This window comes from Tamandua tetradactyla, chromosome 3, assembly GCF_023851605.1.
Source record: "Tamandua tetradactyla isolate mTamTet1 chromosome 3, mTamTet1.pri, whole genome shotgun sequence".
NCBI classification, from domain to species: domain Eukaryota; kingdom Metazoa; phylum Chordata; class Mammalia; order Pilosa; family Myrmecophagidae; genus Tamandua; species Tamandua tetradactyla.
Genome location: NC_135329.1, coordinates 180,809,953 through 180,837,202, shown reverse-complemented (window position 1 = coordinate 180,837,202; position 27,250 = coordinate 180,809,953). Strand labels below are relative to the sequence as shown.

At 37.5% G+C, this 27,250-nt stretch overlaps 1 protein-coding gene across 19 annotated transcripts in view; it reads right to left on the bottom strand.

Moving 5' to 3' along the window:
* Positions 1 to 27,250, bottom strand: part of PARD3B (par-3 family cell polarity regulator beta) — a 1,143,268-nt gene that overhangs the window by 101,673 nt on the left and 1,014,345 nt on the right. For all 19 annotated transcript variants that reach the window (XM_077154793.1, XM_077154795.1, XM_077154796.1 and 16 more), the window contains one exon: positions 3,230 to 3,365. In XM_077154793.1, coding sequence (XP_077010908.1) covers positions 3,230 to 3,365 — 136 coding nt within the window. The remainder of the gene's footprint in view (positions 1 to 3,229; positions 3,366 to 27,250) is intronic.

Sequence of the window (27,250 nt, the reverse complement as noted above, 5' to 3'; positions counted from 1 at the left end):
TTTTTGTGAGCAGTCATCCTTTCATTCATTCTGGCCTATTTTTTAAAAAAAATTGTATTGATATATATTATATATTCACATACCATGTAATCATCCAAAGTGCATAATCAATGGTTTACAATGTCATCATATAGCCTTGCATTTATCATCACAATTGACTTTTTTTTTCTTTTTTGTGAAAAATAACATATATACAAAAAAGCGATAAATTTCAAAGAACATCACCAACAATTAGCTGTAGAACAGATTTCAGAGTTTGGTATGGATTACAATACCACAGTTTAAGTTTTTATTTCTAGCTGCTCTAAGATACTAGAGACTAAAAGAAGTATCAATGATATTCAACAAGCATGCTAATTGGTTAAACCTTACCTTCTCTGTATAACTCCACCATCACCTTTGTTCTTTCTCCCACTCTTTAGGGATATTTGGGATATGCTTTCTGGGCTATTCTTATACTAGGTTTAAAAGTAGTTCTTAGTTAACTTATCTTCCCAATTTCCTTCTCAATAGTTCTGAAGTTCCTTAGTAGAGTATGGCTTTAAGGTACACTCATGAGGCCTCTCAATCTTAGGTACTATACTCTGGAGTTCTGAGTTCATGAAAGCATTTCCAGTAATGCTGGCACATGTCATAATTTTGTTAGAGAAGCTGGAATACTTTGGGGTTTACTGAAGTGAATGGAAATGTATTGTTTTTAGAATCGTGGGTCAGAAATGTCGATGGTCACCTGAAGAAGCACCTATGAGCTTCTCCTGGACTCCACCTCTCTCCTATATACAGTCAAACTGAGTTTAACAAGTGTCCCATGTGATCTGGAACATGAGCCCAATCTGAGAACCACAGTTACATAAACAGCCTGTTGAGTCTAGCTGAAGGACAGGAATGAGATCCTAACTTTCTATACTTGTTTTACTAGATTTCTCCAAAATTGGCAAGATGATGGTGTAATTTCTCAGGACAAAGCTGGACAAAAGAGCATGGTGTTTTCCTTTGGCTTGGGAAGAGGTAGGGAAAGGATGCCGAGATTCTAATCCTGGATTTGGAGTATCTCTGGCGATCACAAAGAATACTCGTCTTTTATGGCAGTGCATTTCTCAAGCAGCCCTTTGGGAAGCCTTAGATCCCTATTGTCTGGGAAACATAATATCGGTCATTTTTGGCAAGTCTCAACACACCCAAGCATGGGAAACACAGACTGAAACAGAGATACTTCTTTACTCACTAGATTGTTTGTCTGGTTAAACATTTGTCTAGCATAAAAATAGAAACACTGAAAAAGGCAGGACCCAAGAGTATCATTATCTAGTTTATGTTTGATGAGCATCAGAGGAAACTTGTACGTCTCATGAAGTTTAAGCATATTGATGTCTTGCTCATATCATACAAAATAAGGACAAATGAACAGAACTGCTTAATCTAAACTTACCTGCCTTATGATGCTCATAGGAACTTATAGTGATTTTCAGGTGGGAGAATTTTCAATCCCCTGGGCACAGTGTTCTGTTTTAGGTATAGTGGAAATTCTTCCCTTTACTTGTTGTTTGTTTATTTTATCAAGGCAGCTAAGCCTTACCTATAGAGTTGCTCACTTCTCCAACAACGGCAATAAATCTATCTTGATCAAGTTTGAAATTGTTATTCTGGAGAAATCCTTCTTTTTTACTACTAAAGATCCAAGAGACCAATTGTGCCATAACTGTGAATGTCATTCTGTTTAATCCTAACATGCGTAATAAAACCAATAAATAGTTGTTTGTTCTTATCCAGAGGCATGAGATGCCCATCTCTGGAAGAGGCTGAGGCTACTGGTTTGGAATCACCAATCCTTATTATGCCCCCCACCTTTTTTGCCTGTTTTTTTTTTTTTTTTGCACGGGCAGGCACCAGGAATCGAACCCAGGTCTCCGGCATGACAGGTGAGAACTCTGCCACTGTGCCACCATAGCCCACCCCTTATTATGCCTTTTTGATTCATGTTTTTTTAAACTCTGCCATACAAAGAGGAATCTTTGTATGTGAGGAATTATTCACTGCTCTGCACAACGTGGTGGATCCTGAAGCTGATTTTCAAACATCTGTATAAAAGTGCTAAGTGTCACACAAGCTCAGCCACAGCAGAGAAGTAAAAACTAGAGGGAACCACTCCATCATGGACTCTACTCTTCCCACTCTGGCCTCGTGAGCATAAATATGAGCATGAAACTCAAAGGAAAGGAAACTTTCCTTTGTGAATTGTCTAACAAAGGAGCTGGAGTCTTTAGTGGCCACCAGGGATTGTTCTCAAAACAGCACTAAGAGCTGTAGTAGAAGGCAGCAATCATCAAAGAGGATGGGTGAGGACTGAATCACATCAAGGGTACTATCATTACCATGTTCGGCTTTGCTGAATAATATCAGTAACGAGAACTAACATTTACTGAGCATTGACTCTGTGTCAGGCACTGTTCTAAGTATGTGGCAGGTACCGACTCACGTAATCCAATTCCAAGCACCCTCCCTGGGGATATTTCTGTGGATGCTCAAGAGTAAAGTGTATTTTGGGGGACACAGCCTTGCATTTTTTACAAAGACAAGAGAACAAATCATTCTACCTCAAAAAGTCTAGACAGTCTCTCTTCAGTGTCAATACACTTTTCTGTTCCCCAAGTGTTGAGGGAGTTGGTAAAGAAAATCCTCTGCTACAAAAACTGCCCAGACCTCAATCAGAGATCCTAGTAGACTGGTAGATCCAGCAGAACGTGAATTGCTCAAATTCAATATACAAACAATTGATTATCTCTGAAGATAACCCTTCCAGAATTTGCTTCTAAGACCCATATTTTCAAAGGCGAGGTGGATTTTATTGTATGGTCTGTTAACCCTTGTCCAGATGTCTGAGCTCCAAGAGAAGGAGAGCCTGGGTGAGGGCTCAGTAGAGGGTGACAAGGACTCCTTGTCCTGTTTAACGTGGCTGACATCTGATTTACCCCACCTTGTGGGTATGCAAGTTTGACCGAGAGCGAATATTAGAACAATTAAAATGAACTACTGTACATTAGTGCGCTTTGCTTTATGTAAACAACTTCTGTGGGAAAAGAAGGCTGTGGTTCAGGTAATGTTCATATCTCTAAAATCCAATTAACCTCAGTATAACTTGATATATACAGAACATTCTTGACCATGTTCTTCTGGTCTAAACTATCTCATTAAAGATGAATCCAATGATTGTAATCAGGCATGTGCTTACCCAGTGAAGGTCATAATCAGATGGCCTTGCTCTTCCTTCAACATCTTCATATAAAGGGAAACCTTCCCTCCGAGCCTGGTAATACTCCTTCCGCAACTTCTGGATGCGGTCAGTGCTTCCACCTGTGGGACGGCCACTGCAGGACATAATTAAATAAACAATCACACAAGTGTACGCTATCCTTGAAACCCACTCTTTGATCTTATTATAAGGGCTGGCTTCCAAATTTGGTAGTTTCAAATATGCTAAGAAAAATGTGAAATCAGTAATAAAAGTGAGAAAAAAACAAAAGTTCTTTTTATGTGCACACATTTGGCTTGGGACTAATAAATACCTTTTGAGTGAAAAGGTCAGATATGGTCCAGACCTCTTAGAGCAATTAAAAGAGCCATCCTTTTTTTTTTTTTTTTTGCTTATAGTTATTTCTCAAATAAGCATTGCCTATTGTTTGACCCAAAGGTTGGATGTGATATAGAGCTGGCACGTGTCACTGTTCATTTCAGTGAGACTCATGAGTTGTAGGGGTGGGGTACATGTCAATACATGGGCATGGCCAATGTATAGGGAATGAAGAAAGGTAAAAGTCATGCCAAGAAGTAAGAAAAAAAAAAAAGCTGGGTGGTGGCAGGATGTGCCATCTTGGTTACTTGTCCAAGCTGCTCTTCTGTCTATGTTAGCCACTGCTTCCTCTCAAGCTCAAACTGGTCAGCAAGCTTACTTTGGTGTGTCATGATCAATTCAACAATTCAGGTCTAGAATCAAGAATGAGAAATGATAGCAAATCTGTACAACTACTTTGGTTCATTTGAGGCATAATGAGTGCCTCACTGTGTTAGAACTTACACTAAGATTTGGGAACATAAAAATGAACAATTCACAGTCCTTGTCTACATAAAGTGCATAGTACGGGTAGTAGGGGACAGATAGTGATGCAGAATACTACAACGCATTGTGACAGGTACTACATAGATGCCTGCAAATGGGCCAGGGGAACACAGAGCAGGAGTGCTTAACCTTGATAGGATGACAGCAGGGCCATGGAGAAAGATCATGGAAGGCTCCTGTGAGGAGGTGACACTCACTGAATCTTGACGTATGCATAGGTGCACAAAAGCTGGATAGGGAAGATGAGGGAATTCTAAGTAGAGGGAAGGGCAGTGCAAACACAGAAATGAGAAAATGTCTTGCTTTGGGGGAATGCAAGTAAGTCAATATGGCAAGCAGTGCTCTTCACATTCTTTTGTCCTGTCACACACATAGCAAATGATACGTGCTCTAGTTCCCCTCGCATTTGGAAAATAAATTAGAATAAAAGTGAGTACTGGAGACCTTTGTTTAAGTATGCTTCTGAATTTACTTTAATAAATGAAAAAAGTATTTCACTTGCATATTTTGGTACCTTGGCTCAATTAGCAACAGCCTATTATCAGAATGACTCACATATATCAGAGGTACGCTTAAAAATTACTGGCCTTGTGTACAGGATCTATGAGAGGAGGCAGGGGAAGAGGGACAGGTAGAACTGGCAAGGAAAGAAGGGGCCTGATTGTAAAGGGCCTTGCATGCCAAAAAGATCCCCGAATACTACAATTGAGTTTTAAGTTTAAATTCTTAAAATGAGGTATCTAACAACAGAAGGAGTCGTCTAGTGTTTTGTTGAAACATTTGAAAATCATGCTTATAGTTTATAAAAAGAAAGTGGTGAGCAAACATATTTTGGAGGAAATAGCATTCTTTCCAAACTAGACTGTAAGTTAACTGAAAGCAGGACCATATGGTCTCTGTCTTGCAACCTCTGCACAATAGCTAGCACAGGGTTCTGAACTTCCCAGGCGTTCCACAAAGGCTCAGTAGCTGACACCTTCGATTGAAAACAAACCCTTAGGAATGCCATACATATTCTTCTTTCATGTGTATTTGAAAATGCCCTAAATTCTCTAACTCTTCTTTTTCACTCCCCAAGTCATCTAACTCTGTTCCCCAAATCATCTAACTCTGCTCCCCAAATCATCTAACTCTGCTCCCCAAATCATCTAACTCTGCTTCTTCACTAATTCCGCTTTTATTTTTTTAATTAATAAAAATTTTCTTTCAGCCTGTGAAAAAGATGACAATAGGGAAAAATAAAGGGTCTGATACAGTTTCAGAACGATGGGAAGGCAGGATAAGCAGCACAGCTCTATTTTAAACAGATTCCCTCACTTGAGTAATATGAGATGACTATGATGCCTGTATCCAATGCAGGGCTTCTGCCTATTACGTGAATTCATGAGCCACGTTCAAACTCACCAGATGAGTTCAATCAACACGATGCAAACAGTGCATACATAATCTATTAGTTTACCCCAAAGAAACTGGAGCATTGAATTCAAGCAGAATGAAGTCATCAGTAATAAAGAAAAAAAGTGAAACTGATAAGGCACTATTTTAAAAACCCCATAATTTTCCCGCATTTGTGGTGGAAAAACTCATGCTCGGACTGTAAACTATTATCCCATATGCCTATAAATACACAAATTAAATAATATGGGTCTGATCAGATTGCATTTCTCAAATACAGGGAATGGGCAAGAATACAAAATCAGCTACTTAGGATTCAGAAAATCCCCTATGGCTGACAGGAACATGACTATTTACCCAGAAAAGAAATCTGGTCTTGAGAAAAATAAAAATTTTTTTTTAAATGTTCAAAAAGTTATGGACTATCTAAGGGCAAAACATGCTGTACATTCTCCCTTGTGTGACTATTTTAAAGGAGATACAGGACAGTGTGCAAACCTTTTATGATAAACCTTTTATGAGACTACATCTCCATATTATCTCTTCTTTTTTCCTATTCGATCCTCATTCTGCTTTTAATAGCTGTACCAGATTTTTCCTAAGTAGGAAAAATATCTTTTATATGATAAAGGCAGTTATAGCAAATTCTGATTTCCTTTTCAGCTCTTCTCAGCAGACATTACATGCAAGTTTACTGTCAAACTGATAAAAATGATATACTGGCTATTGAAATCAGAGCAATTAATTGATACTATTTTGGGTTGATGGTGTAGAAATTTAACAATTTGAAGAGTGATGTACAAACACCTTTATAATGAAAGCAAAATAATCATAACAGTTATAATTTATAGGACACACTTAGCAAATATATGGATATAGACTTTTACAAGTTCCAGATTCTGCTAGTAGCAGACAACACTAGTCAATTACGGCACCTTGTCCTGATGATCTCAACCATGGCCTTAGAATCCTTCCTACTCAGAACTGCAGGCAGCCATTACTAATCTACAGGAAGTGGCATTGAGTTTATTTACAATTCCTGCATAACAGGTGTGCATACATTACCTGAAATTCTCATTAAATAAAAGTACTGAAAGACAGAGAGTTTATTATTCTGCTCCATAAAGATGAGGAATCTTAGGCTAATAGCTAATAGCTAATCAACAAGGTCGATCTGATTTTAAAGATTACTCTTTCCACCATAACTTACTATCTTCCAACCTTGCAACTTTGACTTCATAATATTTATATTTTAGAGATGGAGCCCTTAAGCAACCTACTGAATTAGCAACCTAGAGGACATATTTTCTGTTCTGTTTTCCTGGCTTTATAAAACTTAGTGATACAGATTAGAGGGAATCTTTTGTCTGATGGTTTTAGAGGTGACATAAGATTATGACGTAACTCAAATGTTGCAGCAATTGAAAATCAGTCTAGGTATCAATAGCTGCATCCACAAATTGCTAGTTAGAGGATTAGACTTTCTGCATTATTAATTCCCTGAAAGACCAAAACTTGGCCATTTTTACAAAAAAGTTCCTATTGAAGTTGCATCCATATATAGGCTGATTAATACTACTTCTACACTTTCAATGTGCTGAAATTGTACACTAAATTAAGTCAAAAACTCGAACAGTTTTATTTGTAGTGATTTTTTAATAAATTTTACTCCTATGACTTTAAAGTGTTTATTTCAACAGGCTCCTCACAACATTTTAGAGCTGGGTAGAACTTAAAATTGTTATGAGTTTCAGAAACACCCTTACTGGGCCTAAAGTGGAACTGTAATGCATTTTGTAGCTACCTACAGTAATATATTCCCACATCTGACAAATATCACACCATGGCATTATCATCTCCTTTGGAACCTAACCTATTCTTCCTAGTTCAAAATGATCTCAACCTCAGCATTTTAAAAAATGAGTGCTGATTTGTGTGTGCCATACATGAGTCCCATTACTTTTCTCTAGCTCCAAGCTAGAGAAAAGAAGCTAACATTTATTTAGCTGCTACAATGTCCTAAATACCATATTTGTGATTTACATATTTCACCTCATTTTATCCACAATTAATTCTGAGGCACTTGTTACTGACATTTCACAGAAGAGAACACTGAGGCTCAGAGAAGTTAAGTTACACAGCTGGTAAACGGCAGACCAGGATTTGTATGACTCCAAGCCAGTGCTATTTCTACCATATCATGTTGCCTTGCAAGAAAGGCATTAAAATGCAGCAGGCATTTTGCAGCAGCAGTTCACAGGCATTTCAAGGCAGAGGGAATTTAGCAGAGCACATTTATAGCCATACCTTCTGATATTCTTTTATTTGCACAGATCTTTGCAATAAAAATAGAAACAGAAGTAGCTAAAGTAATAGAAATATATGCAATGAAGTCTGTATTCATTAAGAGTATGTTGGAGCAATTGCAGGCTGAGATTTTTGGGCAATTAATATTACATCTCTAACAGGCTTATGTGGAAAAGTAGCATAAAATTAAATAGGGTGCAAGAGAGAATCAACATATGACACAAATCCCATAGGAAAGAGAAAGAAAGATCAGTTCTAGAACAGAAGCAGCAGGGCTGGTCGTGCAAACCTCACCAATAACTGAATGAGAGGGAGTTGGTCACAACCTCGAACTGCAGCCATTTTTGTATGTATAAATTATATGTGATTACTTTGTGTGTGTAAGTGGGTATATATGTATACATACAGACACCGTAATTATGATTAAATTGTATATAGTTAATTAAATTGTATATAGTTAATTCCAAAGAGCTGTTTCGGTTTTTGGGTTGTCTTCCTGAAGCCTCAAGATATGTTCCTCTTCATTCTAAAGGACAGGTGTTTGCTTTTGGTGAGCACAGTTCTCATTTGTAGACACCAGCCTGGTATCTAGATTTGGTAATGTAATTAAGAACGAGTCTCAGCAAAATGGAACTTTAACAGGAAAATTCCCATCTGGATGTGAGAATCCTTATAAACTCACTAAACAAAATTATTTAAATTGCATGCGTGTATGTCATCAATAATCAGGAGAATTGAGACTGTTTTTGAGCTCAATATTCAATAGATTCTGTCATTTTTATGAAGTGTTTAAAATATTATCTTGACATTTACTATAAAATTTTTGAATTAGATCAATATTCTTACAAAAGGAAATTTAATGGTTTTCTTAAGCAGGTTTCACCTTTTAAAGATATGGAATGAAGAAAAACACCTTTGCACCTTTAGAAATGCCATGATGCTATTCTTTTTCTGTTTTTTTTTTTTTTTTCAGGGAGAAGGTTGTTTTTGGTTTTGGTTTTGTTTTTGTTTTTAAGGAACTAAAATGATCGTAATTTTAAACTTCAAATTTGGCAAGATCATAGTTCTATCATAGAAAAGAGGTCAGTTTTTTTTTTCCAAGTACATCTCTTGAAACGCTTAAGATTCTGTGGCATTAATACTCTTGATGACATAAATACAATGACATCTACTGTCATTATGCACTTCTACTTTGCTAATTTTACTTTAAATCTCAAACTAGGTTCTAGAAAAAATATTCAACTGACGATAGTCTTGGACACAACTGTTACTTATTTTTGTTGGTGATAAAGATCTGTCAAATAAAGCTTTGATTCTTATGAATGCACTAAGTATCATTAATCCAAAAGCCTTTAAGATTTTTGGAAACTATAGCTGCAACAACATTTACACTAATACTCTAAAGACTTAGCATTCCAGAATGAAAATATATTTGTACATTATGCCTATATGTATCCAAGAAGATTTAATAACAAACACTTGCTTTTAAGTGGGCTTAATTGTATAGTAGAATTCTTCAAATGGTATCTATTCTCAAACAGCTCTAAAAATTACCCAGTATAAATATTCAGTGCAAATAATGATTATTCAAACTCTCTACTTTCCCTCTACTCTCAATTTCTTAAAAAAAATTATTTTTCAAAGGTGCATTGACAAAGACTTTTCACTGTTTTGACCAGTGATATTTTGGGGTGATATGTGGCATTATTCTTCCCTTTTTAATTATTTTTGCCAAAAATCCCACCCCCACCCAAAAGCAAGAAAATGTCTTTGCTCACATGGACATGTAGTTTCTCCCAGATTTGAATTATCTTGTTGATCAAAACAATTACTGTAAATTAAGAGCATTTATCCATTATAATTGCTTAGAAACTGCTATAATGAGTTTAGATAAAGGTGAATATTAGGAGACTAATTACATTTTTCACATCTTGAATCTTCTCTTATTTCCAAAACTACCTTTGTCAATTACCTCTGACCTAATACCTCTTCTTCTTGGTAGGAGAGGAAACAATTTCAAATTTCCTCTTTATGTCAGGATCTTGTGGGGAAGCTAAAAAACTCGTTCACATAGGTTGACATGCAAGTTAGGGTTTTAAGGAAGAAGAAAAACTACGAAACACAATGACATATAAACTCTGCCTGGGATCCTGAACCATGGCATTTCCTCAGCCACCCTGATGTGGCATTTTGACCTAGATGTGACAATCTGACAGTGTGTCTTGTCTTACCTGGACTCCTGACATTGCCATCACTGCCTGAGTCTGACCTTTTATCCTTCTCACCGTGTTTTCCATTTTCAGCATCTCCGTCCTTTGAGATCCTTGTCTTGGTATTTTCATTCCTAGCTTGGTGAACTGACTCCCTGACTCCAATAGCTTAAAGGTTTGTCTTGGAAAACTTAACCCCAGACTGGATCTTTACGCCAATGAATCAAGCCATCGTGGTAGAGCACAAAGAAATAAAGGCCCCTTTCCATTGGCACTTTTGATGGCATAGTGACAAGCATTTTCAACCGCACTGCGAACCATTGCTACCATTTACCACTGGAAATAATCTCATTAATTCACAAAGGGCAACTTTCTCTCATGTGATTGATTGTTGTGACTGAGACTCATCACCAGATCAATGTCATCTCCTCATCTGATATAGAAGCCATTGCTCTACCTTTGCTCCTTATCACTTGAGATGAGAGGCTGTTCTCTAATCAGAACATCCTGCTTCCCCACTACCATTTCTAGCAGAGATGGAAATTCCTTACTAGGGACACCAACAGTGTTATTCACAATTCGGCAACACACAAGTTGTTATTCACAGCTTCAGCTCACCATTAAAAGCCTGTAATACATAATTGCATTATTCTGATACTGTACAATGACCTCCTGGTTGTGTTCAACTTTCAAAAGCTGGTCTTGCCATTAGTCATAAAATACTGATTTCAGTTATTCACATTTTAGATAGTATTCTAATATAGTTCCCTTAACCCAATGCAATATTTTTGAGCCTTAGGTAATTTATACAAAAACAGAGCACATTTAAAGTTATGCATAAGCATATGAAACATATTGTCTCAGGTCATTTTGCCAGTTTTATTAACAATACAAAGTATGTGGGGGTCACAGAAGGAATTTATCAAGGGTTCCATATGGTAATTCTTGTTTCTTAAAAAAGAACGTTTCAAAATATGGTTGAAACGTTCATACTGGATGGCAGCAAAATAAGTCCTTTATTTCCACTCTACTTTTTCATAAAATAAGTACACATAGATGCAAAGAAAAATAGATTCAGATCAATTTGCAGCCATGTATCTGCTGGGTCTTTAGTTAAAGATGACAAACAAATGATGTTCCGGGTTATAATTCATGTAGTTGCAGTTGTTACATGGCTGAAGTATAGTTATATAGCATCTCAACTGCATTTAACTTATGCAAATCCAAATATTTAAGCTTACACAAAAATGGGGCAGGACAGAAGCAATTTAAGTAGTAACTGTATTTCCATTGGCCATTCCATTTAATGCCTCAAGATATGAGCTGGGCTGTCTTTCCTCAGTTGGTGTCAGTTACTAAGCACCTCTTATAACAGAAGCATTACTTTCTACTGACTGTGACACCAATGTTTAAAGATACGCTGTAATTGTACAATAGAGCCCTTATATGCAAGCCGACCACTTCAGATGGTGCTCAACTAATGGATAAGTATCTCAGGCTAAAGGAAATAGTGCTGGGTGGGCTTAAGGCCCAAGGTGGCATTCTCTTAAAGAGTTTCTTCACGGTTTATTTTGACCATACAAAACTTTTGTTTTATACGATGACTTTAGAAACTAACATCATTTAAGATATGGCTCCCCCTGGAACATTACAAGTTTCACAATGTAAAACAAAATTAGCAAAACATTGACAAAAGAGGTAAATGCAGAAAACCTAAAAAAATCTATATTATTTTAATCTCTTTCAGGCTTTCGAGGTGAATAAAAGATGGTTTAAGGAGAAATAAACTTCTGTTGTTTATACAGTACCTGAATAAATTAATGGTATTGTATACACATTCACACACAGAGAACTTCTCAAAGAAATTCTCACCAATAGCTATAGGGCCTGCAAGATAAAATAATTACCATTTAAGCTTAAATCAAACAACTTGAGTTTTAAGAATACATATCTGACATTTAGATGTGGATTAAACTTTCCGGGTCAATTCTGGGAAAAATAAGCCTTCGTGGGCTGCAGACCATGAAACCTTGGGAATTTCCTAGGCCTCCATGAAATTCCCTCTTTCTCAGAGGAAACACTATAGAAGGTCTCTCTTCTCCCAGGGGATCACAGAATGCCATCAACAGTCACTGATGCCCAGCATCTGGATACCTAGACTTTTCTTTTTGGATAATAAGGAAATAAGCCCTAATTGACTTCAGAATTTTTGAGGAAAATAGGAGATTCTAAATGATTTATTGCACAAATAATGTTTTTAAATTATTTAGAGGACTATTTCAGTTAGGAAGGCAAGAGTATGCCGTAGTAACACAATGTCATAGATTAAAACAGTACTTTCTTACTCATATTGTAAGGGTTTCCCCCTCCTTTAGTTGAGAAAATAATGAAGGTGATAGATAATTTTTTTTAAAGAAAAAGTTTTCAATTGAAAGAAATTAAAAATGGATTAAAAGTCTCAACTCTAGATGGTACCAGATGAAGTTTTCTAAATACATAAACATAAGATATGTAAACTACCTGTTAGAGAGGTATATAATCAATTGTCCAAACTCCCAGCAGGGACTCACGGATCACATAAGTATGTGGCTGTGGGTAAATTTTAATTATCATGTATTGGGTACTAAACCATACTATCTCATACACATAATTTCCTATATGCACTATTTGGCTATGATTAGCATAATACCAAATAGGTATAAGAGTTTACTAATAACTTAAATGTTAATAGTACCTAAATTCCTTTCATTCAGTTTATACTCATATACATAAATCCAAGGTAGTTCTGCTGTTTTGAAAAGAGTTAGGTCAATTACTCAATCCAAACAGATTCTCAACTTGGACAATCTTGATAAAAAGTTAACATTTACTTTAGGTCCCAGAGGGTGTCAAATCCATGCGTATCACACCAGCTTTCACTTGTCTGGATGGAAAGCAAGCTCTGGTAACCCTTTGACCTCATGCTGACCTTCTGACATCAAGGATGTATGGGACAGAAGACAGCGGTTATCTAATCTCCAATGGATTGTTTTGCTGTTTTTAAAAGAAGTTTAGATCCTTGCTAGGAGAATGGTGACTCTTCAGAATGGAATAGAAAGTAAATTAGTATCAAACCTAGATCATCAACTGCTTTTATACAAGTTCTGTAATAACCCTCTTAATGTTTTCTGATGTGCATGGTTGATTTACACTTTTATTTATTCTTAAATATCATTGTGTCCTTTACCTGCGTGATGTATTGGTGATTAAACCCAGACCTTACCCTTAGGGACTCTGCAGTCTAGTGGGGGAGATGGAGACATAAATAAATAATTACACTGCCATGTGGCAATTATTATGAAGAAGTGCCATGAAGTTTAATGAAGTTGGGTGGTAGTTCAGAGCAGAGGGTGATTAACTATGCTTGGGAAGGTCAGGAAAGGCCTCATGGAAAATAGGAGATGAAGGATGAAAGAAAGGTGACTGGTGCCCCAGGTAGAAGGATCATCGAAGGTGGAGGGTGGAAATGAGAAAGGGCATATGGTCAGGAATGGCGTGTGTGTGTGTCTGTAATTGTGGGAAATAACGCTCATAAGAACAGCTCCATAAATGAATCATTCTGAAAGGGATAATATGGACTAATCAGAGGATTTCAAACAGGATAGTATCATTATCAGAATTATATCAAGATACTTCTGGGGCGTCCTTACTTTCTCTGACCCCACATTATCATAACCTATAAAATGAAGCCGTTGAACTAGCTGACCTCTAAGTGGATTTCCTTGCACTTATATTCAATGATTTCTTAGATGTGCACAGAGTTCAGGTTAAATGGCCCACCAAATCACAGGCAAGAATCACTTCAATTTCCATTTCCCTTCTTGTTGGACACTGTACTTGAGGGCACTATAGTTACAGCAATGGGATATTTAGACTTACTTTCAGTTTGAAAACTGAACTTTTCCTAAAACATTTTACAAAAAACATTTCTTATTTAGCTATCAACAGTAACTGGTGATGAAGCATGATGTATCATTATTATACTGATAATTTTTCCATTAGAAACAGGGAAAGGCTGCCAAATCAGAGGGTAAAAAGTTACATAAACAAGTGAAACCAGCCCATTATGGGTTGACAAAGACTTATTTTCATGGCATATAGGGGAAGTAGTCACAGAATATTAATTAATAAACAGACACGGCCCCATTTGAGCAAGGTAATGTTAGCCTAGGAGTATCTGGCATGGAACAATTTGTAGCTGTCTTCTCGATCTGAAAAGTGAATGAGTCTCACAATATCAGAGAAGAGGGAAAATTAGGCACTGTGTTGCTGACAATTAAACTCTATAAATAACACACAGCGAAAATGAATTTAAAAACCTTGTCTTCCTGAAGCTTTCAGTATCCTCTCAACTGTGCCAGTTGCTAGTTTTTTCAATAAACACGATGTCAATGATGCTTTTTATTCACCATGGTAAAGTCCTGTGTGAGGATTAATTATCTTTTTTCTTGGCACTTCTTATAACAATGCTTCTCCATTTTATTTATATCATACTGAAGCAAAGCAGCTGATCTGTATAAATACCCTACCTTTTTACCACCCTAGTGCCAACAGCTTTATTAACAACAGCATTTTAGTCAGCTCTCAATTATCTGCAGGAATAGGAGGTTGGAAGACCATGAAAAATAAACACTACAGATGATTTTGAAAAATCTCATTTAAACCAAAAAATTTAGTTTCTTTCCCAACAAGTGTTTTCCCAGGTTTGTAAACAATACCCCAATTAACTGACTTCAGTTTTACATTCTTTTCCTTGCCCAGCCCCTCGTTTGGTAAAGGTTCTAATGAGCAGAAAAAGGGCCAAAAAGCAGGCAGGAAGAGAAAAGGAGAAGAGCTAGAAAGACTCAAATTGGGAAAGCAGCATTTGGATGATTGAGAGTTAGTAACCCACAAAACATTTCCCTAAAGGATTTACTGTCTTCCTAGAGAAATGTAACTTTTCAGATTAAAAACATTAGGTATTAGTTTTTTTTAAGTGCATAAACTAAAGCAAGAAGTTGTAGCGAGCACAGTGAACAGAAATGATGAGTACTCACAGATTTACCTTTTAAAAGGAGTTTTGGGTGACTAAATCTGTACTGAATCGTGATATTTGCCGTGAACTTTATGCTGTCCATTCCATTAGCAACTATTTTTCTCCTCGTTTGCAGATATATTAAGCATAGCCAATCAGATGTTACTAGTTCACCATTTGTTAGAGAAACTTGTTCTTAGGAAAGAAAGGGAAAGAACATGTTGGATGGCCTTCTATTTTATGCATGCCACATTAAGATGAAAGAAGGCATTGAGTTTTATTTGAGATAGCTTCTATCCTGCCACAAAATCATCTCTTATCTAAATGTAAACAAGCCCACTGCACCCTTGCAGAGGAGGTCTTTTCTATTTTCTTCCAAATTCTACATAAAATATATGCCACAAAGACTTAAATGGAAACCCTATATTATTTCTTTACTTATTACTTATCTTGACATTTCTTTAAACTGAATACTTACCATATATCTAAAAGAGTTTCTAAATTTATAACCTGCAAAAAAAGAGGAATCTTTTCCTCTCTTCAAAGAAGATTTTAAATTCTATGTCCAAAATATCTGGGGAATTGGAGGGACAAAAAGGAGAGTGGGGAGGTGGGAAGCGGCTAAAGAAAAAGAGCTAATGGTCAAAATGCATCCTTATAATAAAATGAGCTTCTTAATGGATGCTCACTACAGGAATAACATTAATTCAGTATTAGGACTTTCACTGGAAAAATATGAATGTAATTTATCTTTTTAACTGTCAGCTGCATTTCTAAAGCTCTGAATTCTGTAGCTTCCAGGGGCCTTTTGTCTTTCTACCATGGCAGGAATATCTTGGACAGCTGTAAGAGCTTTTGAAGCTATCTTTCTCAAAATCCATTAGCTAATTCAAGGAACCTAATTAGAGCTGCCATTTTGATGGAGCATACTGAAGGCTCAGTACAAACTAGTAACACCATCAATGTTTATTAGAAATCAAAAGTGCACAAAACCCAAAGTGCTCCATTGCCTATGAATATTAATGGAAACACAGCAAACAAAATATTTATTAAAACATATGCTTAATACTATTAAGGTTTACAGAAAGGGAGAGAGAGAGACACACACACACTTGAATTTGAAGGCGTGTGTCCGTGGACACACAATAAACCAAGATTAATACTTAAGCAGCATGTAATCTTTATTTGCATGTCCCTCCCTCTTGTCTCCCTCAGTCTTGCACCCTGGAATTCAGCAGCTTACAGCTGGGAAGACAGATGTAAGTCTAGAAAAGTCTGAAGAAGAGGGTGGAGGGAGCCTTTCATAAAAAAAAAAAAAAAAAAAAAAAAACAGCTGCTGAGTGCCATAAATTCTCATCTGTGGTGAAATAATCTTGCTTCTCTATAAAATCAGCAGCACGATGATGTCATTACTTTTTACCTTTATCTAAATGAGGGAATCATCAAATTAATCCGACTAGCTGGCATCTCATGTACTCATCCTGGGAGTGTTTTTGCCAGGGCAGGGCTCTGAATCTAGTGCTGCCTGGGGCCAATTATAACCCTGCAGTTACGCAGCCGGGTCCCACTGCTCCTGTGAACACATGTATGGATGCATCCGCTTCCATGGAGGCCCTATTCCTTATTTCTTGTCTCAGGAGCAATTAAAAAACCTTTGTGAAGCGTGGCTGTCAGTAACCTTTCCTCCTCCCTCAAGCTGTTGCCTTCTCTCTCTCTCTTTTCCTTTTTACCACACTTTTCAAAAGAATGGTCTGTTGTCTACTTTTGTCATCTCCCATCCTCCCTTCTGCTGCTAACAAACTGGTTTTCAACTTCAACACTGCTAAAGCTGCCTAAAAGCCTGGCTAACCTCTCTGCAGGACTGGACACTGCAGAGCAGTCTTCCTTGCAAGTCTCCTTTGTTTCTATAACCCCTGCTGTCTTGGTTCCCTTTTTGCTTCTTCAGACTTAGTACTTGTCTCCTTTAGCATCCCTGACACTAGGTTCTTATTACGTCTTCTCTAAGAGTCTCTAACTGCTTCTCTTCTCATCCACATTTTCATTCGTGGGTATACTGCTTACTCCTAAGGCTTTGATGACAGATGTTCCTTCTGTCATTCATTCATTTATCCAACCATCCTTACAATAATGGTCACCAGAGTGCCATGCTTTTGGTGCTTCCTTCCCACAGCCTGTCTGCATGGAGACACGCATCTCTAGCTGTGGCTCCTCATGGGAGCTCCAGGAACCACGCTGCAGCTCTTGCTCCACATTTGTACTTGAAATGTAGCAACATTTTACACTCAACTCTTTTGTCCAGAAAACATGTCCTCATCTCTCACCTAAAACTGACTTGTCTCTCCTGTCTTTGTGGCCTTTTAATTGCCTCTATGGTTACTCATCAATGGTTTGATATTATGACAATTATGAAGAGCTCAGATTCTGGAGCCACACAGCCTGGGATCAAATCCTGGTTCTTCCACTTCCCATCCCCCTTCCTTGAGGGAAATTATATAACCTTCTTATCTGTGAAATGCGGAAATGATATTAATAACGCATAGGGTTGTTATGAGGATTAAACACTTTATTATTTAAAGCAGTGAGAATAGTGCTTGGCACATAAGAAGGATTTCATAAATAAGCTACTACTGTTGCAACAATATCTATATTCTCTCACTTTATGTTACTGTTGACTTCTTTCTCACATGCATTTTATGGATTTATTTAGGAATAACCGCCCTCCCAACTATTTCTTCTTCTACCAGTCTAGTTCATATGCTCATCGTGTGGACTACTATAACAGTATGACAGCTACTCTCCCCATCCAGATTCCTTCACTTCAATTCATTGCCCGATTAGTCTCTCCAAGCCACAGCTCTGATCAGGTAACTCCCCTGCTCCTAAAACTCCTTTGCTCACTTTCCATTGCCTAAATCCAACCCAGTCTTCTCTCTACTTGCAGAATAGCCTGCAATGAAACCATGTTGTTTATTAAGTCATCAACTTACCCTTAGCATTTACCTATGACTCCCACCTACTCCTTTGTCCACACTACTCCTTACACCTTTAATTCTTCTCTTTAGTTTTAAGAACAATATGACTCAGATCATAACAATCTTTACAAACTTCACTGCCTTGTAATTACAGTTGGGCTGATAACTCAAACCTCTGTCCATGCTCTGCACAGCCTTCTCGTGACTGAATTGACCCTTGGTTCCCTCTCTCTTTTATCACTAACCACTCTCTCCTGTGCTCACTCAGCTTCTTTATTACTTTCCTTTTTACCTTTCTTTGTTCCTTGGGAAGCCTAAGCCTCCAGTCACAGGCGTCTGTAACTGCTGTTCCTTCTGCCTGAAACATTCTTCCTCAAGTTTTTTCAGGGCAGCTATTGTCAGTGGAATGTCCTTTGGCCACCTCACCTGTACCCATTTCAAGTCACTTCCTACCCAGTTAGCTGGCCGGCTTTCCTTCACAGCACTGATCACTCCCTGAATTTATTTTGGTTATTAATTCAGTTACTGCTTTTGTCTTCTACCCTTCACTAGAATATGAGGTGTGTGAGAGTAGAAACCTATATGTGTCCTGCTTACAGCTGTATTTCCAGGGTCAGACGGTGACTAGCAGATGAAATAAAGAAATGACTATCTGTGAAATCCCTCAAAAGTCATACATTCATTCATTAAATATTTATTGAGCACCTACTCTTCTCTAGCAACTGTTCTCAGCTTTGGGGATATAAAGGAAGAACAAGATAGCAAGGTCCTCGACCTCGTGGCCATTACATTCTAGTAGGTAGAGTGAGACAATATACAAACTATGGGGAACAAAAAAGCAAGCAATGGTAAGTGCTGCCCAGAGACTTAAAATACAATATGGTGATAAGATATGGTGACTGGGTGGCTACCTTAGATATGCTGTCAACAAAAGCCTCTCCATTTTAAGCTAAGGTCTGAATTTTAAGAAGGAACAAGCCAGAAGCATCTCCATGAAGAGGATTTCATAGAGAGAAAGCAGCTAGAGCCAGAGTCTCAAGAAAGGAATGAACCTGATGAGTTAAAGGAAGAGACAGTCCATGTGGCCTGAGCTTAATGCTCAAGAGAGAAGAGGGTAAGCAAAAGGGTTGTACTGAGATGGAAGGCTGAGATCACTCGGGCCTTATAGGACCTGCTAAGATCTTTGGAGTTTACGCTGCATGAAATGAGAAGATGTTAAATTTTAATAGGAAAGTTACATGATCTGATTTAAATTTTCACAAGACAATTGTGTTTCTTTTGTGGAAGGCAGAGTGGAGGGTGCTGGAGAAGTCCAGGTGTGCCAGTTTGAAGCTATTATGTACACCAGAAAAGCCATGCCCTTTAATCTTCATTCAGTATTCCTAGGTAGGATGTTTTTGATTGTTTCCATGGAGATGTGACCCACCCAATTGTGGGTGTAACTTTTGATTAGATGGGTTCCATGGAGATGCGTCTCCATCCTGGAAGACGCATACTGGAGCCCTTTTAGAGGGAACCATTTTGGAAAAAGCCCATACAGACAGAGACCTTTGAGAGGCAGGAAAAAAACCCCAGGGAAGCCTTAAGAAATGAAGAGAGAAAGTTAGCAAATGTTACCATGTGCCCTCCCAGCTGAGAGAGAAACCCAAATGTCATCAGCCCTTTCTTTGGAGTTAAGGTATCTCACACTGGATGCTTTAATTTCAACATTTTCATGACTTTAGAACTATAAACTTGCAACTTAATAAATTCCCTTTTTAAAAGTTGTTCTGTATCTGATATATTGCATTCTGGCAGCTTACAAAATAAAACACCAGTTGAGAGGTGATGATGGACTGGCCAGGTGGTGGTTGTGAAGATGGAGAGAAATAGACTAATTCAGATGTGCTTTGTTTCAAACACAGATTATTCCCTGGAATCTTTTTCTGGCAGAAAGCAGTCTTTCCTGCCTTGGAATCCCACAGTACTCTGTACTTCTATTATGGACCTTACATTCCTCTCCATGGTATTATGGTCATTTATATACTTTATATATTTTTAAATCTTTGTCTAATTCTCAATCACTAGCGATTAATCAATACGAAGAGTTTAATCAGTATCGTGTGTTCCATATAAATTGGCACAAGGAACACACAATGAAAAAAGTTTTTAGGGGAGCTGAAAACAAGAAACTGATTTGGGAAAGTATGCAAGTGGGAAGGAAAACAGAAGAAACGCTGGTGCTGTTTAAGGGTGGAGGAGGATCTGTGTGTGTGTGTGCAGAATGTAATCAGGAGGACAGGATGGGGGGTAGAGCTACTACCCCTCAGCAACACTGTTGGCTGCCTCCTGGAGAATACTTCCCTTTTTCTATTTCTCCCTCCCGGGGTCATAAGCTGAACATAAGTCCATCCCTAATGGTTTTGTGCTAGCTGCTCTTCCACTTCCAGGTACTGCATGGATAGCTTGCTCTTTAAATAAATCCCTACATATTTTTGAAGTTTTTTTCCAGGAACCACTGCAACATATTCTCATGGCCTCTTGTTTTTTTTTTTAGTTAGCAATTGCCACAGCATCTCGGTGTCATTCATTCCCATAAGAATTGTCTAGCCAAGTAGCAATGTGTATGGCTTATTAATACTCATGAAATGTATGTGTGCCGAAGTGGTGTTACTGGAAAACTTTTCCATGCTATTTCATATTAAATATAGCATACACACTTCCAGATGAAACTTGCCAGAAACTACGAGAATGTTCCAGCTCACACACTTTAGAGAAGGTTGGCCTGCACCATTTGCTGACCTTTAGCTTTGAATTAAATTTAGTTCCTCACTCTCATTAGAGTCTAACTGCCAAATAGCACTCTACTCAGATTAATAAAATTTTCTAATAAGCACAGCCCTTGCTAGCATCTGCCGAGGTAGCTGAAATTCTGAGCAGGGTTAAAGGGAGACCTGCCAAATGGAAATATTCCATTCCATATCCGGTAAGATCAAAAGCCTTCTGTTACCAGTAGCCAGGCTCCTTGTTGTTCAGTCAAGCCCATCTTTGGGTAAAAGAGAATGGACTATGATGTTAGGAATGTGATACACTCACTGCTATGTCAGGCCAGTCGAGGACTTTCAAATACGTGAAAACCCACTCAACCTGATGCGGCAGGTTAATTTAAAATCCAAACCCACATTTTGAAGTGTTCCGATTAATATTTTCAGGAGAAGTTGGTTAGGTCTAGTAAAAGGGCTTATGCACTAGGGAGGAAGGACACACAGGTAGGTTTTCAGGATATTAATTGGGAAGCACTTAGTGTCGTCCCATTGCTTCCAGGCTGTTGCTTAAAATTCAACCTTAGTTTAGTTACAGGCTTTGATCTCTGTTAAAATACAGACTATGCTGGGAGTCTATCTCTTTACTTTATCATTTGTCTGCACGTGAGTTAATGCTCTGAGGACCAGTATTGGTACCAGGAGTGAAAGTTGCAGAACCTGAGGACCTTGGCAGGGGGCTGGGTCTCCTGAACAAAACCATTCCCTGCTCTGCATTCCATTCTAAGGCCAGCCCCGGGGGGTGGGGGAATAGCAATGGTACTGGAGACCAGTCATCAATCTCTAATAGAAATTTATTGAGCACCTACTGCATGTAGAGTGTTGGGATTCAAAAGGAAAATTATGAAACTCCCTATAAGAAAATCAAAAAGCCTTCTTGCATATGGTTTCCCTTTGCATATTCTTCATGAACACTCTCACCATCTTTTTTTTGGGGGTGGGGGGGGTGTTTGGTCCGGGAATCAAACCGGGTCTTTGGCATGGACGGTGAGCATTCTACCACTGAACCACCGATGCATCCCACTCTCACCTTCTTACAACTGCATTCACAATTTAACAATGGTAATTTGGGGCAATAAGCTGGTTATTCTTCCCCATACTGTAGTGCTCTATACTGAAATCTTAGGACCATAAAAATTAAATTCCTTCCTTCTAACCTCCCTAGATACAAGAGCGGGAAATAGAGGCTAAAATGTTATGCTTTAAAAACATTTTTACTGAGCAGAAGTTTGACAACAATAAGTCTGTTTACTTCTAGAACGCTTTCAGCAATAGCTATTTTATTACTTTTGTGAAAACCAATGCCTCCAAATTCTTCACTTGAGACATTTGCATGTATTTCACAACTGCACACTTTAGGGTGAGTAAACACTAAGACAGGGTTTGTACGTTTGAGGTATGTCTCAAATTTTGTGGGAAACAGCAGCTAGAATGGCAAAGTGAGTAAACCCATAAAAAATTCAGAAGTAATGTTTCCATATCCATCCTCTACTCTGCACCAAAGACAATATTCAGAGTGGCTATAAAAATATACAAGAGAGACTCAGACTCAATGTGCTGATCCACTCACAAAATATTGTAGATAACTAATTATGTAACTTGAGCATATTCCTTGTTGTATAAAGGGGGAAATGCAGCTAAAGTACAAAAGCCAATGCTTGCAGAGTTCAGCATTAAGTCTTATATCAGAGCTTCCTGTTAAGGTTTGAAACCCTGCCATTTGAAAAGCACAAGGCTAGAATTATAGTTACTGAATTTTGTTTGAAATACAAGTTCTCATAGATTCAGCTTGGAATACACCAAAAAACAGCACTGCCACAGACAGGCAACAGATGTTTCCATTATACCACCAGAATGCACAAGGTGAAAGGTTAATATTTTTGAGGGGGTAAATCTTAATTCTGTAACCATGAAATAACATGAAGTAAATGGCATGATTAGGAGATGAACTTACCAGCAGATGAAATTACTGTTAATATATTTGATTAATGATTCCTAAGTCTTAAGAGAAATAAAAATGGTTCATGTGGGACCCCAAATTGTAAATTTTTTGTACACTGTACCTCTAACAGGAGGATAAAGTAAAATTTATTCATGTTAAAAAAAAAAGAAAAGAAGAAGGACCACAGGTAAGATGATACACCACAGCAAGGATCATGCTGAGCACAGAAAACATTTTCAGACCCATCAGAGACTGAATAGACGCAGCATCAGAACTTTCTATTTCACATTTACTGCTGCAGTTCAGTGCTTGAAGAGTCAAGGGCTACTCAGAAATTCTTGCATTAAGGGTAGTGATTGAAAACAAATGGAGTGAAAAGTCTACTTAATATGGTTTTACACTGGTGATTCTTTTAAGAAGAAAAAAATTAAAAAGGAAACGTCACTATTCTACCTAATGTGCTTGTGAGAAAAATGTTAAATTAAGTCATTTGAAATCGAAGCGAACACATTGGAGGTCTGCCTAGGTGCCCTGCTGGCTCACCCGACATGTGTTCCAGCAACGTACAGTCTGGCTAAAGAGAAAGCTAATTGACGATTGTTCCTTCCACCACGTGTCCATTAGGATAAATCCAGCTTGTGGACACTGACACTGAACCTTTCAAAGACAAAGAACTGCATTAATTTTGTACTTCTAAAGTGCTTAATAAATCTGACACTGTCTGGTGGTTTTCTTCATTTTCGACCACTTGACAGCTACTGTGATTACAAGTTTCAGAGAATCTATTTTCCTGTGTAGAATTAATAGCAATAAAACAAGCTAAATGGAATATGACCAAATCACAGAGCTTGCCATATCATGGAATTTCAGAAAGGATCCTAGAAGTATACTAGAGAGGACTCATGTTCTAGACATAAATTCAAAATGTTGCGCTCAATCAGAGGCATTCATTTAACATCGAAACAAATATGAGGCCCACTTCACTTGCAGAAGCAAACAGTACACTTTTTATCAAGGTGCAGCCTTGCCTAGTCAAGGCTGCCTACAGTAAATGCTCAGGACTTTTCTTTTTTCCTTAGACTGACATTTGTATTGAATCAAGTAAGTCCTTCTTCGTAATTTTTCTTTTCTAGTGACACCCCCCATACGTGTTTGCAGGGAGGGAAGAAAACCAAAGGGCAGCAAAATGAGCCTTAAGTGCTTGGCAAATGATCCTCCTGAATCTGGACCTCATAAATCCTATAAAATGTTGTATTTCAACAATAGGCAGGGATAGCTTTTCTCACTACAATGATGAAGCCCAGCTTCAAAATTTATAGTTTCATTTCAGAAATGGACTATAAAAAGAGACTGACTTAGCTGTCTATCAACTGAACCTGACAATAGAAAATAAGATGTGAGCTCTCAATGTCAAATATATATTTAAAATTAAAATTCTCAGATTAAACGCTGGGTTTCCTTTGCAATGTGTACTGGTGGGAGTGGGGATAGATGGGGCCTGGGTTGTCATAGCAATGTCCAGATCCCTGATGTGACATTTCTTTCACTCTCCACTGTGAGGGTCTTATTTTTCTAATGCAGCCTATTCAAAGGGATGCTATTCTATTAGCAGGAAGCATGAGTCAATTAAAACAAGAACCAGAGAGATATGGCTTAGTTCAGGGCATAAAAGATCCAGGTGTGTAATCATTAATTTTTGTCAAGAGGGGCATAAAAATCTGCATCAAAATATGTTTTGAAAATTACAAATAGATTTTTTTTTAGGGAGGAAGCAGAAGTTGATTCCATAACTGATTCCTCCTGGTAACAGAACAGGACTGAAGCAAGATGAAACTTCCAGTGGTAATTTGGAACAGGCATGAGCTTCTATAACCTCACCAGTATGCTATGAAGTTCCAAGTAAAACAATAAAGATACTCTCTATCACCAACCAAATTAGCAACAACTTAAGGGAAAAATGTGAAATGTTGTCAGGATGAAATAAGCTTTTTCCTACATTGTTGGTGGAAACATTGTTTGTTTCAATCTTTCTAGAAAGTTGTTGGCAATATATTTGAAGCTCTTGGTACATCATTTCCCGTCTAGGAACTTAAAGGAAATAATTAAGGCTTTGTAGCAAAAGTATGTACAAGGTACATAGTAGGGAGTAATTTTTTATGCTGAAAACTTTGAAACAACCTAAATGTCCAGCATTAAGGGAAAGGTTATATAATTAAGGTCAAGTTACGTAATGATGCTTTATGCAACATAAACAGACTTGTTTTTGAAAAGTTAATTGAAACAGGAAAAAATCTCATTACAATATTATGGTAATAAGGCAGGATACAAAAAAATATATATGCACATAATTATTGTGCATGTATATAAATATGTGAGCATTATACCCACACAGAAATTGCATATTTCATACATAGTGATACAAAAAGAAAAAACTTTAGAGGAAAATACTTGAAAATGGTCAACTTGGAATTTGGGATTACTGGTGGGGTTTTTTTTTGTTCTTTTTACCTTTGGACATTAAATTTAACAGAAAAATCTCATTATAGAAAGTTTAGAAAATAAAAGCACATCTTTAAATAACAAAAATATACAAAAAAATAAACAAAAAAAGACAATACATAGGATTGGAGTTAGATGAATTAACTAGACTGAGGTAGAAATTTGGTATTTATTAACTGGGTAGTTTAGGATAGATACTTTTCTTTTATCAGATTCAGCTTCTTTATCACCAGCTGTGGTGAGAATGAAATGGGAAATTGGTATGTGAAATTTTAACCCATAAATCAGGCTACCAATATTAGTTAAATTTAACATGGCATGGAACCTTTCCTGGGACTCATTAAGTGAGACTTGTGATTAGGTTTACAAAAGTGTAATTTGGTGGTGGTGGTAGTTATTTAAATTTAACAAAGGAAAAGATAACTTTTCACTCATAAGATGACAGGCTGAAATGTAAATTTTAAAATGCACACACACATGCACAAATATACAGCCTCATATTGGGAAATATACAGGAAAGAGGCATTTCAGTTAGTATATACCACCTTCCTGCTGATTTTTCTTTCAGCTCTTTCCAACAACACGAGATAGCAACAACATTAATGGGTGAAATGTGCCCTACTGTCAGGCAGCAGAAAACCAGCGTCATATAAACAATTTGGTATTGTAAAATCATCTAATGAAGCTTAATGAGAGAGCTAACATTTAGAAACAACAGGGCTGAGACAAGATGTGACAGCTACCATAACACAGAATCTCATTACTTTGTTGGTCGTCTGAGCCATAAATAGAATTTTAAGTTTGCTTATATTTTTCATAAGTGATCTATTAAAAATTAACCTGTGGTTTCAAAGGCAGCATATTGCAATGGATACTGTGCTAAATTTCTGGAAGCACTCCCCTTTTGTAAATGGGAAAAGGAGTAATTTTTAGGGGTCTGGCAGTTGAAAACTATCATGGGAGAAGATTGCAAGAGAGCCTCTACACTTCCTGATCCAGAACTCTCTCTTCTGACCTTCCTGAGGAGTTACTGGCATTTATAAACCTGCATAGCTTCTGGCTCTAATGGGCCCCTTCAACTTTTTTTCTTTGGGTCATTCTCTCTCTCTCCCTCTGTTTTCCTCCCTCCCTCTTTTCCTCTCTCCTTCCCTTCATCTTAAGTTTCCATTACCTTGATAAGTCAAGAGCCTAACCTTTTCTCTACTAATTTCTGCACCTTATTTTTCCTGTACACAATTTACATTACACACATTTGTCTTCCTTCTCCCTTCTGAGAATCATAGAATCTCAGGACTGGAAAGGAAGCCTGATCTTCCCTCTATTTATCTGGCTGACTGTAAATACTCAGGCTGGTGCCTCTCCAGGGTTTCAGTGGTGTTCTATAGAATCCAGGAACTGTGAGGACCATTTCTGGTGATTGTTTTACTCTACTTGGCTTCTGCTTCTGGGACTTAAGCATCAAGTAGGCTGTAAAAAATGGAGAATTATTATTCCTTGGGAGATTCACAGGGTAAGTCTTGAGAGGGACCAACACACAGAAATCAACATAATTTATTTCCAGCACACTCTTTTTATGACATAAATTAGTATTTGGGAAATTTAGTCTGATGGCACTACATGCCCTGCGAATAAATCTTCACTGTTTTAACAATGGACAAAAAATAACCTCTATTACTTTACCAATACTTGAAAAAGTGAATATTTTGGTTCTTATCTTGAGAAAACTACAATAATTTTGAGAGGCAAAAGAGAAAGCATGTATGTGTGTGCATACATGTGTGTAAATAGTTTTTCTTCTTAACTTTTCCATGGCTTTTTGAGTGAAGTAAGAGAGCCAAGTGTATACAGTTTACATATGTACCATCAGAGAATAACCACATGCATCAATCTATGCATGCATCTACACTTTTCAAAACCAGAACAGGAGAAACAAACCTAATGCCAACACTGTAAAAGC